At 44.9% G+C, this 18,259-nt stretch overlaps 1 protein-coding gene across 2 annotated transcripts; it reads left to right on the top strand.

Annotated features, from left to right (window-relative positions):
- The first annotated feature begins 4,534 nt into the window (after positions 1-4,534).
- On the top strand, positions 4,535-10,575 carry LOC123139765 (uncharacterized). Of its 2 annotated transcripts, none has more exons than XM_044559478.1 (4): positions 4,535-4,782; positions 4,855-5,283; positions 5,373-5,533; positions 10,344-10,575. In XM_044559478.1, the coding sequence occupies exons 1-4, from the start codon at positions 4,664-4,666 to the stop codon at positions 10,367-10,369; spliced, it is 735 nt and encodes a 244-aa protein (XP_044415413.1). In that variant the 5' UTR covers positions 4,535-4,663; the 3' UTR covers positions 10,370-10,575. The 2 variants fall into 2 exon arrangements, with proteins under 2 accessions (XP_044415413.1, XP_044415414.1); XM_044559479.1 differs by lacking the exon at positions 10,344-10,575 and adding an exon at positions 9,560-10,311.
- Positions 10,576-18,259: the final 7,684 nt, after the last annotated feature.

Below are 18,259 nucleotides of genomic sequence, written 5' to 3'. Positions count from 1 at the left end.
TGGGTACTACCAAACGTCACAACGTAACTGGGTGATTATAAAGGAGTACTACAGGTGTCTCCGAAGGTACATGTTGAGTTGGCGTATTTCGAGATTAGGTTTTGTCACTCCGATTGTCGGAGAGGTATCTCTGGGCCCTCTCGGTAATACTCATCACTTAAGCCTTGCAAGCATTATAACTAATAAGTTAGTTATGAGATGACGTATTACAGAACGAGTAAAGAGACTTGCCAGTAACGAGATTGAACTAGGTATTGGATACCGACGATCGAATCTCGGGCAAGTAACATACCGATGACAAAGGGAACAACGTATGTTGTTGTGCGGTTTGACCGATAAAGATCTTCGTAGAATATGTAGGAACCAATATGGGCATCCAGGTCCCGCTATTGGTTATTGACCGAGAATGGTTCTAGGTCATGTCTACATAGTTCTCGAACCCGTAGGGTCCGCACGCTTAACGTTACGATGACAGTTTTATTATGAGTTTATAAGTTTTGATGCACCGAAGTTTGTTCGGAGTCCCGGATGTGATCACGGACATAACGAGGAGTCTCGAAATGGTCGAGACATAAAGATTGATATATTGGAAGCCTATATTTGGACATCGGAATCGTTCCGGGTGAAATCGGCATTTTACTAGAGTACCGGGAGGTTACCGGAACCCCCCCGGGGGGTTATTGGGCCTACATGGGCCTCAAGGGAGAAGAGGGAAGGAACCAGGAGGGGGCCGCGCGCCCCTCCCCTTCCTAGTCCGAATAGGACAAGGGAAGGGGGGCGGCGCCCCCCCCCCCTTTCCTTCCTCCCTTCCTCCTCCTTCCCCCCTTCTCCTACTCCTACTTGGAAAGAAGGGAGTCCTACTCTCGGTGGGAGTAGGACTCCCCCTTGGCGCGCCCTCCTTGGCCGGCCGCCTCCTCCCCCCTGGCTCCTTTATATACGGGGGCGGGGGGCACCCCATAGACACACAAGTTGATCTACGGATCGTTCCTTAGCCGTGTGCGGTGCCCCCTTCCACCATATTCCACCTCGGTCATATCGTCGCGAAGCTTAGGCGAAGCCCTGCGCCGTTAGAACATCAACATCGTCACCACGCCGTCGTGCTGACGGAACTCATCTCCAGAGCTTTGCTGGATCGGAGGCCGGAGATCGTCATCGAGCTGAACGTGTGCTGAACTCGGAGGCCCCGTACGTTCGGAGCTCTGATCGGTCGGATCGTGAAGACGTACGACTACATCAACCGTGTTGTCATAACGCTTCCGCTTACGGTCTACGAGGGTACGTAGACGAACACTCTCCCCTCTCGTTGCTATATCATCACCATGATCTTGCGTGTGCGTAGGAATTTTTTTGAAATTACTACGTTCCCCAACACATTGTATCTTCGGCAAGCACAAGAGGGTGAAGTTCAACACTTCGACTCATACAACTGAAGGTATTCTTGATTATGTGCATTCTGATTTATGGGGACCATCTCGCAAGAAGTCACTAGGTGGTGCTAGTTACATGTTGACTATTATTGATGATTATTCGAGAAAAGTTTGGCCTTATTTCTTGAAGCATAAATATGAAGCATTATCAGCTTTTAAGGAGTGGAAGATTATGGTTGAAAGACAAAATGAAAGGAAGGTAAAAATACTTCGCACTGATAATGGTATGGAATTCTGTTCTAGGCAATTTAAGAATTATTGCAAGTCTGAAGGCATTGTTAGACATTACACTGTTCCTTATACTCCTCAACAAAACGGTGTTGCTGAGCGTATGAACATGACCATTATTTCCAGAGCCTGTTGCATGTTGTCCAATGCAGGTTTGCATTGGTGTTTTTGGGCTGAGGCCGCTTCCATTGCTTGTTATCTCATTAACCGTTCACCATCTATTGCTCTTAATAAGAAAACTCCAATTGAGGTATGGTCTGGTTCACCTGCTGATTATTCACAGTTGAGAGTTTTTGGTTGCACTGCTTATGCTCATGTTGATGATGGAAAGTTGGAGCCTAGGGCTATTAAGTGCATCTTTCTTGGTTATAAGTCTGGTGTTAAAGGTTTTAAATTGTGGAATCCTGAAACCCAGAAGGTTGTTATTAGCAGAAATGTTATCTTTAATGAATCTGCTATGTTACATGATGTTTCATCTAATAATGTTCCCGTTGAGAGTGAACATCAGCCTATTGTTCAGGAGCCTACTGTTCAGGTGGAGCATGTTATTGATTCAGGTGATACATCTGGTAATGAAATTGTTACACATGATGAACCCGTCGTTGATGATGATCATGTCACTCCCACTCCAAATCAGCCTATTGTTCCACCCAGTTGGAATCTTGCACGTGACAGAGTTAGGCGGGGTATTAATAAACCTGATAGGTTAATTGAAGAGTGCAATCTTGTTTCTTTTGCTTTATCTGTTGCAGAGGAAATTGAAGGTAATTCTGAGCCTTCTTCATATTCCGAGGCTATTATTTCTGGTGATAGTAATAAGTGGATGACCGCTATGCATGATGAGATGGAATCACTTAAAAAGAATGGCACTTGGGATTTAGTAAAATTGCCTAGAGAGAAGAAACCTATTCGTTGCAAGTGGGTTTTCAAGAGGAAAGAAGGTGTTTCTCCTAATGATGAGACAAGATATAAAGCAAGGTTAGTTGCTAAAGGTTATAGCAGATTCCAGGTATTGACTATAACGAAGTCTTTTCTCCTGTTGTGAAGCATAGTTCTATTCGCACTTTACTCAGTATTGTTGCCATGCATGATCTTGAGCTTGAACAATTGGATGTTAAAACTGCATTTTTACATGGAGAATTAGAAGAGGATATTTATATGGAACAACCTGAAGGTTTTTTTATCCCTGGAAAAGAAAAGCTTGTCTGTAAGTTAAAAAAATCTCTTTATGGATTGAAGCAATCCCCTAGACAGTGGTACAAGAGATTTGACACCTTTATGCTATCTCAAGGTTTCAAAAGGTCTAATTATGATAGTTGTGTTTATTTGAAAACTGTCAATGGTTCAACTATTTATTTGCTCCTTTATGTTGATGATATGCTAATTGCTGCAAAGAGTATGTCAGATATTAATGAACTAAAGAAGCAATTGAGTAATGAATTTGAGATGAAGGATTTGGGTGCAGCAAAGAAAATTCTTGGCATGGAAATATCCAGAGATAGACCGTCTGGAAAAGTATATCTAAGTCAGAAGGGATATATTGATAAAGTTCTTCGTCGTTTTAATATGCATAATGCCAAGCCGGTGAGTACACCGTTAGCTGCACACTTCAAATTATCATCAGCTTTATGTCCTAAGTCAGATGCAGATATTGAGTACATGTCTAGAGTTCCCTATTCGAGTGCAGTTGGTTCACTTATGTATGCCATGGTTTGTTCTCGTCCGGATTTATCATATGCATTGAGTGTTGTCAGTAGATACATGGCTAATCCTGGAAAAGAGCATTGGAGAGCAGTTCAGTGGATTTTCAGATACCTGCGAGGTACTTCCAATGCTTATTTACAGTTTGGGAAAACTAGAGATGGACTTTGTTGGTTTTGTTGATTCTGATTTTGCTGGTGATTTGAATAAGAGAAGATCACTCATGGGTTATGTTTTCACCATTGATGGTTGTGCTGTGAGTTGGAGAGCAACTTTGCAGTCTATTGTGGCGTGTTCCACTACTGATGCCGAGTATATGGCTATTTCTGAGGCATGCAAAGAAGCTATCTGGTTGAGAGGTTTATACACTGAGCTTTGTGGAGATTCATCTTGCCCTACCATATTTAGTGGCAGTCAAAGTGCTATATATCTTACCAAGAATCCAATGTACCATGAGAGAACAAAGCACATTGATGTTAGATATCACTATATTCGAGATGTTGTTGCTGAAGGTGATTTGAAGGTATGCAAGATAAGTACTCATGATAATCCTGCTGATATGATGACAAAGCCAGTTCCGACCAATAAGTTTGAGCTTTGCTCAGGCTTAATTGGTATTTCTCATTAGTCCTATGGACTTTGACGCACAAGGTGTATGCTGATTTGGATGGAGTTATTCACTTTCTTCGACTACTGGAGGGAATTTGGATCAAGGTGGAGATTGTTAAATTATGATCTAAATTCTAGTACCGTATTGGACTAGACGTAGTACATACGGTGTGGGCTTTTTGCGTTGGTACCGACGCATACGAGTACAACTTGTTTACTTGTCCTACAAGAACTCCTATGTGTTGCCCCTCATATATACCCCATGTAGTCGCACCCTAAGACGGTCTGTCGTCTCGTGCTTGTAATACTCCTCCATCATAGTAATTGCGCCTTCGTGCGTCCGTGGTTTTCTTCCCCAAGGGTTTCCACGTAAAAATCCGTGTCTCTTTTTGTCTCATTTATTCTCGTTATTATCTAACAAGCATTACTTCAGAGAGATTTCAAAACATTCAAACACACAACAAGGGCTCACACCTACCGGCAGAGCCTCAAGAGTTATCGCAACAGGAAAGAAGCACTAGTGTTATCTCAACAAGAGTTATCAGTTTGTGTCTGCGTGGGCCACAGCAGTTTGCAGCGCACTCCCCGAGAGAGACCACCTACAGTACAAAGCATCCACCTCGACCTCGGCGTCTCCTCCCACCCCACCTTTCCCCTCCTTCCCCCAACGAATCCAAACCCCGGAGCCAAGACAAGAGATGGCGGCGGCCCTGGTGCGAGCCCTACGCGGACGGCGCGGGCCGGCGGCGGCGGCCATGGCGCTCGGCCGCCGCGGCGGGCTGGGCGGTGCCGACGCTTCCCCTTCACCTCTGCTGCCGTAAGCTCTTTTTACTACTACTGCCTATCCCGGTCGCGAATCTGATGCACCTTCTTTGTGTGGGCTGCGCAGGATGAGGCGTTCCCTCGCCAGCGGCAACGGCGCCGGGGGGACGGGTGCTGGCGGCCACGGCGCGGGCACGGGGGCGGTCTCCTCGGGGTGCACCGGCATGGGTGCCGAAGCACAATGGCATTGCAAGGGGGCGGGCGGAGGCGTCGTGGCCAACTCCGGCGGGGACGCAGGGGAAGAATTACTAACCTCTCCTTCCACTTCCTCTTCTCCAGGCACTTTGCCCTCCCGCTCCGGCAAAGCATTGGCCTTTTTTGTTTTTCTCGCGCCTTGCCGCTGGATTGACCTTCTTTGTCGCAGGGCGACGGAGATCCACCGTCTACGCAAGGACCTGTTTGAAGAAACCAGGCGTCTCTGGGACGGCTACCACAAGCATTGTGATGCAGATAGAAAACTTTTCGAAGAGCTCGCCCATTTAGAGATGGAGAATGCGTACGGATCTGGTTTCTTTTGCCCCCTGCTGCTTGTCTCTAGTGGGGATCCCTGTCAAGTGTCAATTTCATGATCTCTGTTGATTACAGGATGAACATGGTTAACGCCAAGGAGAATCTGGTGTCTACAACCTACAAGGTGCTGGGCTGCGCGGCGCTGTTCATCATCGGCGTCGCAACATTGATGGGGCCCTACATCCACAGTTCTATGGTGCACGACACCGTCATTGAAGTTGAGCAGAGGCTCAAAGGTACCTCCTTTTCTTTCTCTCCCTCTTTTCTTCCTCCGTAGAGTAGGAGGCGCCTGTCGGGTTGCCCGTGCTTGTGCTCGTGTTGGTTTTTCCAACTAATGAGAGAAAAGGAGCCCTGGATTTGGAAGGGAGCTGTCGGCATGAATTTCTCTGTGTGCTCAAGCAGCTCTTTGTAGAGTGTTTTTTCCAGAAGTTTCTAAACATGTCGTATATGCAAAGAGTATAATATGTGTTCCTAAGAATATGAACATCCAAGAGAAATAAGAATCACTCCCCACCTCATGAATCAGGCTATTATGTACAAATAGATGTTGATAATTCCGTACATATTCTTCCAATCGGGTTCTTTGGTTATGTGTTGGGAGAGAAGCTTAGTGGTCTCTCAACATACCAAGTGGAAGGTGTACAGAGCACCAAAGGTGTACTATACCTGTTATGAACAGCAGTTGTAGTAATTTTGATAAAAGGCGAGAAATTTTTAAGAATCCTTGATAGACCTACTGCTTAGATCAAGAACCAGTTAGGTATACAATTTTGTGTACTATATGCATCCACCTTTAGATCTGAACTTTTATTTAGTAATAATAATTCTTCTTCTTATAACAATAAACCTTGCTGCATTGACATATCACAGTAAAGAATTAAGAGAACCCCCTCCACATGCTTTGTTTCCTTACACTAGATCAGTCTAGGAAATTGAGCATCCAATCAACAGAAGTAGAACAGTTATTAAATATTAAGCTTTTATGTGATTGTCTAGTCCAGTTCAGGTTGTATATAGCATATGCATTTTCCTTCTAGCCCGACACAAACGCTAACTTGCTTTTGAGGAAGAAGAATATAACGAGAAGGACTAGCAGATTGGTTTTCGCAATGGCTCAACTCGCCTTGCTTTGTTGTCGATGGTAGATTTGTTGTCGATCCTGAGTGCCACCTTTTCTGGTTCTTGGCTGAGAAGATCTCCTAGCAAACGCCCAAGCCAAACTCCTTGACCTGCTGCTATATATTCTGCCTTACAAGAGAACTTAGCCACTACCTTTTGCTTCTGGGACAGCCAGCAAACAGAGTTAAACAACACACCCGAAGTGCTCTTTCGATCATCCAAATCCCCAGCAAAGTCGCTGTCACACTATCCATGAAGTTTTTCTGCTTGCTCCCCTCCTCGTGCATACACACACCCAAAATTTGTGGTTCCCTTCACATACTGCAAAATATGTTTGACTGCAGCCAGATGATCTGTTGTATACCTGCTCACTATACTGACTGAATATGTCAAATATGCTTCTTGACACAAAGTGATGCCTTCTGGTCCTTGATGAACTTCAATACCCAAGTAATAATTCAACAGTCCCAAATCACTCATCTTAAACAATTCTTTCATCTGCAGCTTAAATCTCCCAATCTCCTTCTCATCTTCCCCTGTTATCAGCAAATCATCCACATATACAGCAACAAGGAGACTTCTTTTATTCATGCCTCTCTTGTAGAGTACATAGCATGTTCAAGTGGACTTCTTTCAAAGCCAAGAGAAGTTAATGTTTGATCCAACTTGATATTCCATGCCCTTGGTGGTTGTCTAAGCCCATACAAAGCCTTGTGCAGCCTCAAAACCTTATACTCATTCCCTTTCTTGATGAAACCTGGAGGTTGCTTCACATACACCTCCTCTTTTAAGTCACCATTTAGGAATGCAGATTTAACATCCATATGGGCTGCAACTGCTATGAGCACTTGTACTGATTCCATACGAGCTACTGGAGCAAACACCTCCTCAAAATCCACTCCTTGTTGCTGCACAAAACCTTTTGCAAATAGACGTGCTTTATTCTTCACCACAGCGCCTTGCACGTCTTTCTTTATCTTATAGACCCACTTGAGCCCAATGGCTTGCTGCCCATCCGGCAAATTTGTGATTGTCCAAGTTTTATTCTCAAGAATCAAGTCAATCTCTTCGCCCATGGCTTTCTTCCAACTCTCTTCTTGACTGGCCTCTTCATAGTTCGCTGGTTCCTCGACCCCAAACATGCAAAGACCTGCTACATTTTTCTTATTGCCTCCTCTTGCACCGTTCTTTTTTGGCAGTTCAGTAGCCTCATAAATTTCTGCGAGAGGTCGCAGCCGAACCGGTGTGGGTGGTGCGACGCGCTCCTCCTCTGGTTCGTCCTGCTCTTCATCAACAGGAACGCACTGATGTGGCTCAGCTGGTGCAGCAATCTCCTCCTGAAAGTCTGTCGTGGCAACAGAAGCATCTGTCGAGGCAGAAGAATGTTCTGCCATGACACGGTTTCTTTGTGCCGTGGCAAGAGACGTTACAGGAGAGCTTGGAGCCCTCGTGTCCAGGTCACCGCCTTGCATGGGCGGCGGCGAACCTGAAGCTTCATCTTGAGAGTGAACCTCCCCGTCCTTGTGACCTGCATCAACCGGATATGTCACATGAAAAATTTCACATGGATCCAACGGTACCTTTGTTGGTTTTTCCCAATTCCATGACCTCTGCTCCTCAAACGCCACATCTCGCGACACAAACGCCTTCCTTGTTGCAGGATTATACAGGCGATATCTTTGGAGCCTCTCTGCTAACCGATCATCACCATAGGTGTGCTATGATCAGCTAATTTTCCAATGTGACTTCCCACTGTTTTGGCATGTGCTACTCAACCAAAAGTGCGCAAATGATCAACGGTGGGTTTCCTTCCATTGCAAGCTTCATACGGGGTCATGCCGACCACACTCTTCGTCTGTGCTCGATTCAATACGTAGACAGCCGTAGTTACAGCCTCGCCCCAAAACCTTCCTGGCATGTTTTTGCTTTTCAGCATACTCCGTGCCATCGCCACAATCGTCTGATTCCGGCGCTCTACTACACCATTTTGCTGCGGTGTGTATGGTGCAGTGACGTACCTCTTGATTCCATGGAGATCACAGTATGCATAAAACTCATTTGAAGTAAATTCATCTCCCCGGTCTGTCCTAAAGGCTTTTAACTTTGCCTCCACTTCAACTTCAGCCGCAACCTTAATTTTTTTTAAAGCCTCAAGTGCTTGATCTTTGGATTTTAACAGCTCAATCCACATAAATCTGCTGAAGTCATCAACTACCAGTAGAAAATACTGATTACCGGCAGGAGTTGCAGGGGAGATGGGTCCACATAAGTCTCCATGCATGAGTTCCATAACTTTGCTTGCTCTGAATTTGCCTCGCCAGGGAACGGCGCTTGCTTCTGTTTACGAACTAAGCTGCAACACAAGGGAGCCCATGCACCATGGATTTCTGTCCGAGCGAGCATGCCACTTCCAAGCTTCTTCCTCCATACTAGCCATAAGACATACAGGATCTGCATGGTCTAAGTTCAGCGCATACATTCTATTTCTGGACCTTTTTTTACTTCAGCAATAAGTATGTGCTGCCGATCAAACAGCAACATATATCCATCCTCTAGGACAATTCTGCAGCCTCTTTCTTCAAGCTGCCCAAGACTAACAATGTTTGATTTTAACTTCGGAATATAGCACACATCCATCAGCGCCTTATGCTCACCGGTGCGGGTTTCAAATAGAACCATCTCTCTGCCATGAATTTTCACTGTTGATCCGTCACCAAACTTTACTGTTCCAGCAACGCCAGAATTCAATTCAGTGAACTGCGACAGATCTCCCTTCATATGATTGCTTGCTCCGGAGTCAAGATACCAGAAATGGGTATCATTCTTCACCTTGTCCTTGCGCTGAAGGTGTACCTTCTCCTCCACAAGTGTCACGACTTCGGTGATTCTACCTTTCTCCTCAGCAAGTTCTGCCTTCTTTGGTACCACTGCATTACCATCAAAATTCTGTACAGGCTGGTCTTCCATCAACTCACATATCTCAACCACAATTGTGGCAGTTAATCTTTTTCGGTCGAACTTGGGTCTTGCTTCAGGTTCATCCCCGTTCTGTTCGGCGTTGCTTATCTTTGCTGAAAACTGACGCTGCTCCTTTTTTCCTGTTCTGCTTGACGGTCCTGCCTTGTTCTTCTTCTCTGCTGCAGACAAGTTCATCCACTGAACCCTGGTTAGAAACAGGTGCTCTCCGTCCTTCGGGTCTCTGAAGTTCATCCGAATTCTCTCATCGTGTGCCTTAAAACGGCCGACAAGTTCTGCAAGTGACAGTGTCTTCAAATCCACACGCTGTTCAATGGAGGCAACGAGTTGCATGTACCTGGGTGCCGCTGCTCGAGGTAAACGGCATACGATTACATTGTTTGCCAGGACCGGAATCATCCAGTCCGGAGGGTCGTCCACCCAATTACATGAAAATTTATTCGAATAACTAAATCTAGCTAGCTCATGTTAGACACCATTAGCTTCTCTTTACAATGCTGAAAAATGACCTTCCCTATTAAGTTTGTCACATCGAGACATTCTGCGTAGACTGCAGCCGCCGAGTCCCGCCATTGTAATTGACTAGTACAGAAGTTGACCACCACATTACATGCATTGGCTGCATGTGTTAGAAAGCGGCATTGTGCTGCCAAAAACACCCCGTTCTGGTCGTGGATGACAGCCGCCGTTGCTCCAGTTCCAGTTTCATCAAAGTATGAAGCATCTACATTCAGCTTGACCGAACGGTAACATTGAGAATTCACCGTAGCGGGCTAGTTTAGCTGCTTTTATTTTTCTATATATATGTTAGGGCATGGATGGTTTCTTGTGCGTACTAGTATACAAATATGTGAAGCACAATCATTGAATGCATGTATAGGGTAGACTTGTAATGGTTTCTTGTGGTGAATAGCAGTGTACTAATAGGAAAATGACAATCCTTGAATGCAGGTAAAAAGGTTGCTGACAAGACCTAGACCACTGCACCCCAAGAGACGCAGTAGTCATCATCAAGGATTGGAGAACCATCTTACTTCATTTTGGTGTAGCTGTAATGCCCAACGTGCTGCCACTCTTCTATCTTTGTGATTTTCGCTGAATTAGTAGCTGGCTGTAATGCCCTACCTGCAAACATGCACAATGATGCCCGCACCTATCTTCTTAAGACTTCCTCATTTGCTTTTAGCATGAGAAATCATCTTTCCAATTTGTTTGCTTGGTGGCGCACCGTGTTGCTTATCTATCTGCGACAAATTTTACATGTTTGCTTAATTATTGACCATTTGGAACGCGTGGAATGCTCTCGTCTTCCATCACAAGAGCGCATCACCGACAATCCTGGTTCATTATTGTGCACAATATTGCTCCTCATCCGGATGCAGTTTTGGTTTACTGTTATGAGGGAGCTCATAATTCTCTTTGTTAAGCAAGTATCACAAATCTAGATGCTCCAGATCTCAACATGCATCCGTAGCAGCTATCTGAACATGCTACCCATCACACAATAACTAACAAACATTTATCTGAGGAACATGTATGTATACACACTTAGATTTGAAGGAACTGTTGTCGTTTGGAAATCCATGTGAAGCATGCTCTACAGAAGAGGCATTATGCAACCAGTAGAACAATGAATCAATCTGCCCAGCACTCATGGTGGCACCTGTCATATTAGATATTCCACACTAAAGGTGCCAGATTTAGGGAAAGCTGTAGATACATTTGCTCAATTATCTATAAGCCGCTGCAGTACAAAATTGGAGAACCTGGCTAGATTCAAATGTATTTCTAGTAACCAAAACTAAGAGCACTTCCATTGATTAACTAATCCACTAAACACATCAAGAAATTAAAAGTAAGTGTATACCAGCACCTAGAAGACATTGATGTGCGATGTTATGAAGAAAAGAAGGCAACCAAGAGTCGCTAATTTGTTTTATGCTTCATATCATCAGTTTCCACATATTCTCTTTGCAGTTCTTGTAAGGTTATGAGCATGTTAGATTTATTATTACAGTGTTGTATTTGGTATCCATCCAACAACGAATATAAGTAAATATAAATCTGCATTTGTGTCTGAAAGTTCAAGTAACACTGAACTGAAAATGCTTACAACAACCTGAACACACTTGATCCGCTCAACGTTTGATATTACGATGCTCCATTTCACACAACCATGTTGATATACTCCCTCCGTCCCAAAATTCTTGTCTTAAATTTGTCTAAATACGAATGTATCTAGTTACATTTTAGTGTTAGATACATCCGTATCTAAACAAATGTAAGACAAGAATTTTGGGACGGATGAAAAGGAGGGCATGATGGCTATAAGAGCAGCACAGTAACAAGCTACTGTCAATTTTTGCAAACATACCAGACACATGTAAATACGTTTTTGAACGAACTACACAAAGAACAAAAATATGACATTTTCTAGTATTACAATCAAACTGGGTCAATTGTTTTTGAATACTATAATATTAGCTTGTGATGAAAGCTTGAGAGTGGTCGTGCCGCTAAAAATTAAGATGAGTGATAAAAGAAAAGTTAGAGACTGTGCAAGTTCATCCAGATTACACTTTTTTCACAGAAGATCAGAATCCAGAAAATCTCGAAGAAGCTGAGACTGTAGATGTACTGGAGGCGCAATCAGTTATCAGTAGCATGAAAATAGAGAGGGGGGCAATGAATCTGACGGTGGTTGATGCCATCTCTTTTTGTAAGCGAGAGAATGCAAAAACTTTTTCCCCTCAGTTTTGATGCGAAACACTTTTGAAAAAGGAGGTCCAAGTTATTTTTGTATGAATAATTCTTTGTAACACACTAACACGCAAGAAATGCCCATGCTGGTATATATATGTGGTCAATACTTGCAGTTTAGTCCAAAAACAAAAACCTGATGCTATGAATCTATATATAAACAAATCAAAATGAGAAATGTTGTAATAAAATCGGGAAGATCCTAACCCATCCTTATTTATCTCTCCAACCAAACACATCCTAAGTCATTACCAAAAATCTACAAGCCTAGATATCCGTATAATTTATTTTAGATTGGTAGATCACTGTAATATCGCAACAGCAACAGTAAGGGATTCAAAAGCACTAACTTATGTATTAACCAAAAGATAACTTATCAATAATGTTTGGATATTTGACATTAGTTTAAGGCTGCTTATCAGTATTGTTATGATATCTAACACAGTTTAAAGCAACTTTTTAGTGCTATAAGGATACTAAACAGAGGTTTTAAGGCAACCATTTGTTACGATATGGGCAGTAAAGAAGAAGTATTGGTAGGATATTTAACAGCATTGCGAGGCAACTCATAGCTGTCATAAGGATCTTTAACACAGCCTTATAACTGAACAAGTGTTAATAGTATAAGTATACTTAATCACAAGATTAAAAAAATGCACAAAAGACCTATCAAAAAAATTTACATAGAAAAAACATATGAGCTAGTCAGGAAATTACAGTCTAGTCTACGGTTCGCATCGCTGTTGCAACAATGTGATACATCCCGATGCCATTCTTTCATCATAAGGGAGATAATATCTCATTTGATGATTGGCCAGCCTGGTTGCAAATAGCAATTGCTAACCTGAACAAGATAAGCTCTCCGCACGCACTGTGTACTTGACGGCCCCGGTGGCGCATGCGGCCGGGGACGCAGGAAATGTCGGACCGATGTCCTACGCCCTTGCAGCGGTCGTTTTCGCCGACGGGCAGCAATTCCAGCAAGAAAAAATGACCGCCGGCGGCGGGTTCAACCTCGGAGTGCTCCTGCGAGTGGGTGGGGGAGGAACGGGAGCATCCTTGGGGACGGCCTCTGGCAACGGGGAGGACGGTGGTTCATCTGTCACCCAGTGGCGAATCCAAGAATTCAACTTTGGGTGTTCAACAAAAATCACCCTAATAGAGAAGTCCATTGGCCCACGACAATACAAATTGTTCACAACAACAACAATATGGGAAACGCTTGCCTTTAGCCGGCGGATCGCACACGAGCGATCCCCCGCCTCCTCTGTGTGACTCATGTCCTTCGCATGACCTCTTTTGCAAATTTTTCTGTAACTTCATGTGAGTTGCAAAATTTTCTTCCGCAACATCACCTATGTTGCAAAAAAAAAGACAAAAATCGCAAATATTTTGTCTGCAACATCTATCTGTGTTGCAAAATTTTCTTGACAACACCACCCATGTTACAAAAATAAAAAAACTGCGACATCATCTATATTGCAAAAGATTTCTGCAACATAACCTTTGTTGCAAAGGATTCTGCAACGCTACCCTTATTTCAATGATTTGAACGGTATTGGACGCTGAATAGCTAGATCTAACGACTGCCGAGGCGGTGGGTCTTTTAAAAAGATCCGTCAACCCACGCGTAGCGCGTCCCCAACAATATCCCAAAAGACGAAGAAAAGTATAAAGAGCTATATATCTCTAGATCTAAATATAATTCATTTGTTTATTCTTTTACTATGTGTGTTATACTCGGCAGAGGTGGCTCGTTGAGAGGCTACTATTGGTCTGTTTACGACAGAGAGCTGCTGCGTAGTCTCCCAAAGTATGTCAGCAAGCGTATGTCTTCTTCAAGGAAGAGATTGCATAGTAGGATGGGTATATACAAAAATCGTGGAAGTCGATCATGATTCATCAGGTGGTGGTGTACCTGGATACCTCGTCGGTATGTTATGTAGGTTCGAGTCGGAGAGCCCATCGACGCAGATATATATAGGGACGGGAGGGACTCGTATATTTTTCAAGCGGCATATGCATTCATTATTCACCTATATACGGGACAAGAAGAAGTCGAGAAGGAGGAGGAAGATCACGCGCCGGGCTAACATCAACATGTCGGGGATGGTGTTCCGGCGTCTGCTGCAGCGCGGGATCCACGCCAGCCGCCGTGTGGCCGCCACGGCGCCGGCGGCAGCACCAGCTTCTCGCCCTCGTCTCGTCTCTTCTCCACCGGCCACCTTCCTCAGGTTCGCATCCCATCGCGCGCATCGGTAACCCACCGGGACGTTTCTTTTTTCCGGGGGCGGAGGAAACTAATTTTCTTGCTCCATTGCATTGCATTGCAGGGTGATCAGGCAGCAGCAACGAGCGGTCCAGGCAAGTCACCGTTGCAGAGGGCTGTAGACAGGGTCCTGGGGCTCGACTACAAGTACCACGCCGGCTTGATTGCCTTCTGCCTCGCTGTAACCGGATACAACAACGTTAATCAATCAAGACACAAGGCGGCTTTGTACCACGCCGACATGTTTGCTTTGACTTGCCTCTAGTACATATGGAGTAGATGGTTCTTTCTTCCTTCTCTTTTCTTCTCTTTTGATGAAGCAGTGGAGTAGGGTTTTTGGTTTTATAAAGAAATATACATTGCCGGCATGATGTTGTATTACTGGCTTCGTAAGCCGATATAGTGACATAAACATTGTAGTCACATTTTCCAAATTAACATGATTTTCTGCATAACACGTTTTTAATTAAATCAAGCGCGTGCAGTTTTTCTTCTTCTATATACGTATACAACGGGCGCACCACGGGTTTAAGCATCCAAGCCCTTAGATCATCTACAACCGGAATTTCCTAATTCGGATCACTATACGCCCGCAGACACGCCCGCGGACAGCACCAACAGGTCTTCATTTGACCTTCTCCACAACCACACTCCCCAAACCCCGATACCCAAATCCATGCATGACGATCATACAAGGCAAATTCATCATACATTTACGATACAAACATAATGTAGCCAGATAAATTTTGTACATGCCAAAATAAAATTCAATAGTTCATACATAGATAAACGATACATGAATGAATCAATGACTTCAGTTCTCACGTTCGTTGATCCTCTTTTTCATGCGGAGCAACCACTTCTTCCCTTCCTCGTCCAAGAGGTTGATGTCCTGCAACATGATCCTCCACTCCTCAGTCTCTCTCACAAGCCGCAACCTCTCTTTCTCTAGGTCAAAACCACACAATGTCACTGTTTGATCAAGCTCCAAACTGGCAACATTATATTGCCTCTCCAATTCCACCTTCTCCTGCTCCAAGGCCAACCTCTGCCAATTGAACTCCATCTTCTCCCTTTGCCCATCAATGAACATCTTGTACCTGTCCTCCTTCTTCACCTCCTGGGCATCAAAAATTTCTGTCCAAGTGGCGGATTTTGCTTGACGCACCTTCACATGCCACCCTTTTCTTCTCCCACTTTTCCCCATCACTTGCCGGTTTATTTTGGCACGGTTGGTTGTAAGTCGTATGCACCTTTCTATTCTACTCCTTCCTCATCCAATCCAAGTGATTAAGTTGAGCTCGACCATTTCAACCAACAATGTGAATAATTGAATGGCTTCTTCTCCACTTGACGGTACAAAGCCGCCACGAAAGACGCATGGGTTTGAATTCCAATGCTGCTTTGGGTTTGACATGCAACTTGTTTGTGATAACCAACATGTTTGCTAACGACCTCTTGGATGGATGACTATCTATGTTGAAGAGAGCACGTGACACGGTTGCTGCACATTGTGTGTGGTTGCACATAGTATTTTTGCTCATGATAAAGTTTCCAAATTTTCTCTCAAATTTTCTCTCTTTGTTGCTCGGTTCCACAAATCGGGTCCATTCTAGAGTGGCACCAACTTTTACACAACAAAACATTCTCAAAATGTATGAATGCCGAACCCCTCGGCTTGTAAATTTTCGCAGTTTTGTTCTTCTTTTTAGTGTGTGCTGCTTGCCAAACTTCAAACACCGAGGAATTGGTATCCTCCATAGTAAATTGCAAGTTGTACTAATATGATTCGATGATATGTGCAACAAAATTAACTGTGAATGTAAATGTGGAAGGGTCAAAATTTATACCGATTCTTGGTCGAGCATTCCATCGAACACGAAGTGGGCATGACCGGCACTGGTATTGCCCGAGGATGCCCGATGCACTTCGAGCTTCAGCGAGTCCGCCATCATGTCCTTGTTGGGGAAGGATTGAGAGAAGCTCAAATCCAGGAGGCCCTTCCACTGGGAGGGTGTGACGGAGCCGGGCAACGATGACTGGGAGGGCACGGCCACGACCGACGGATTGGGGAGCGTCGCGTCCATGTCCTCAGCAGCGGCCTTCGCCACCACCAAGGCCGCATTTACAGCTGCCTTCGCTGCCGCTATCTTCTCCACCGCCTCACGCCTACGTTGCCTCCGGCGGCGCTCCTTCTGAGCAAGATTCTCTGCCTTGCAAGTATCCAAAGCCAATTCGGGGCCCTAGCTGATTCCGCCGAGGCATCATCTGTACCCATGGATGCAGACATGACTGTCGGCGACGATATCGTGAAGGTGGGCGATAACAACTAGCAAGGAGGGGGTGGGAGAAATGGAGGAGGGAGGCGGGAGGAGTTCGGTTGATGCAGAGTACTAGTCAATTTGGCTCCGATTTGGGATGGACCCACCTTGACATAACCGATGTGGCGGGCGTGCCAGGACGTGTCCAAGCCTCCCTATATCCACCTCAAATATGTGCCGGATATGGGGAGTGCTGGTAAGTCTGAGCGTCTGGGCCAAAAATGGGGTGCCCAGTTGGGTCGCGTTTTTGCGTCCAGACACTGACTGGGTAGCCCGTCCGGACGTTTGGGGCGGGTATAGGGGATCCGGTTGTAGTTGCTCTTATACAATAGCACAAGGTGCCTGGGATGTGCTTAATAAAATAAATTGAATCCTTATCTCTACATAAGGGTGCCTAAGCAAGTTTCTATTCTCTACAAATAAGCATCAGTGTAAAGAAAACTGGTTTATTTCTCAAAGCATCTTCACAAGCATCAGGGCCGGGATTGTGCCTAGAGGAAGTTTATTTTTGGAAAACACGTACGCAGTTGCCTCCCTCCGGCCCTCCCACAGGCCACGACTCTTCACATGTCGCCTCCCCTCTCCTACTAGTTCGCTCAAGTTGGTGCCTTGTGAGAATGTGAGCTGTGAGGACGAGGTTGCAGTATGCAACACATACCGATAGTTGGAGCACAACAATGGCATCCATGCATGTCGATGCTGGCCACAAGCCGGAGCATGAGAGCATGGCAAGCCACAAGCAGCGCCCGAGCTTGGCGAGGCATTGCCGGGCGTGGCAGCATTGTCTTCAGTCGGAGCTCACCATGACAAGGACGTCAACTTCTTAAGCCGTCATTGTCACGATGCTGGCGTTGGAACCGCACCGGTGGCAGATGGCATAGCCAAATCTGCCGATGTCGGCTGCTCCATCCAATTAGGATGTGCGAGTATCTGCACGTCGTGACGCTACGGTATATGAACCGAAAGCTGCATTAAATGGAATTTTGATCTTTTTTCCATACGATCCAAAAACAAATCCCGATGTCAAGCTATAATCAAACAAAAACAAGCTCACCCCAGTGTCACCGACCAGGCTTTGCCCGACAGCGCCTAACGCCGACATTGGTGGGCGGGGAAAGGACGACGCCGGGGGGGGGGGGGGGGGGTGTTGAAGGCCATAATAATTGCCCCGAAGAAGAAGGAAGAACTGAAAGGCCAAGAGGATGAGAGGAGTAAATAGCATAAAACTACTACTTTACAGGCTAGGGTTTTAAAAAACTACCGGTTTTTAATTTTTCTCAGATAACTATCAAATGGGCGGTCGGCTGTTTCAAAAAACTCCAAATGACCGTTGCTTAAAATTTAAACATGTTTATGACAGGTCGGGCCCGCACCTAAACAAACCGTCTGTTTGACCGTTAGATTGACCGTTAAGTTACAAGTGGGGCCCACATATCAGTGTCTCTATCTTATATGTCCTCACTTTTTACAAAATAGCCCCTATAAACATTTCTGAAAAAGCAATCGGGTCCATGCTA

Source organism: Triticum aestivum, chromosome 6B (genome assembly GCF_018294505.1).
Source record: "Triticum aestivum cultivar Chinese Spring chromosome 6B, IWGSC CS RefSeq v2.1, whole genome shotgun sequence".
Lineage (NCBI taxonomy): Eukaryota > Viridiplantae > Streptophyta > Magnoliopsida > Poales > Poaceae > Triticum > Triticum aestivum.
The sequence above is the reverse complement of the archived record's forward strand: the minus strand, read 5'-3'. Positions and strand labels throughout refer to the sequence as shown.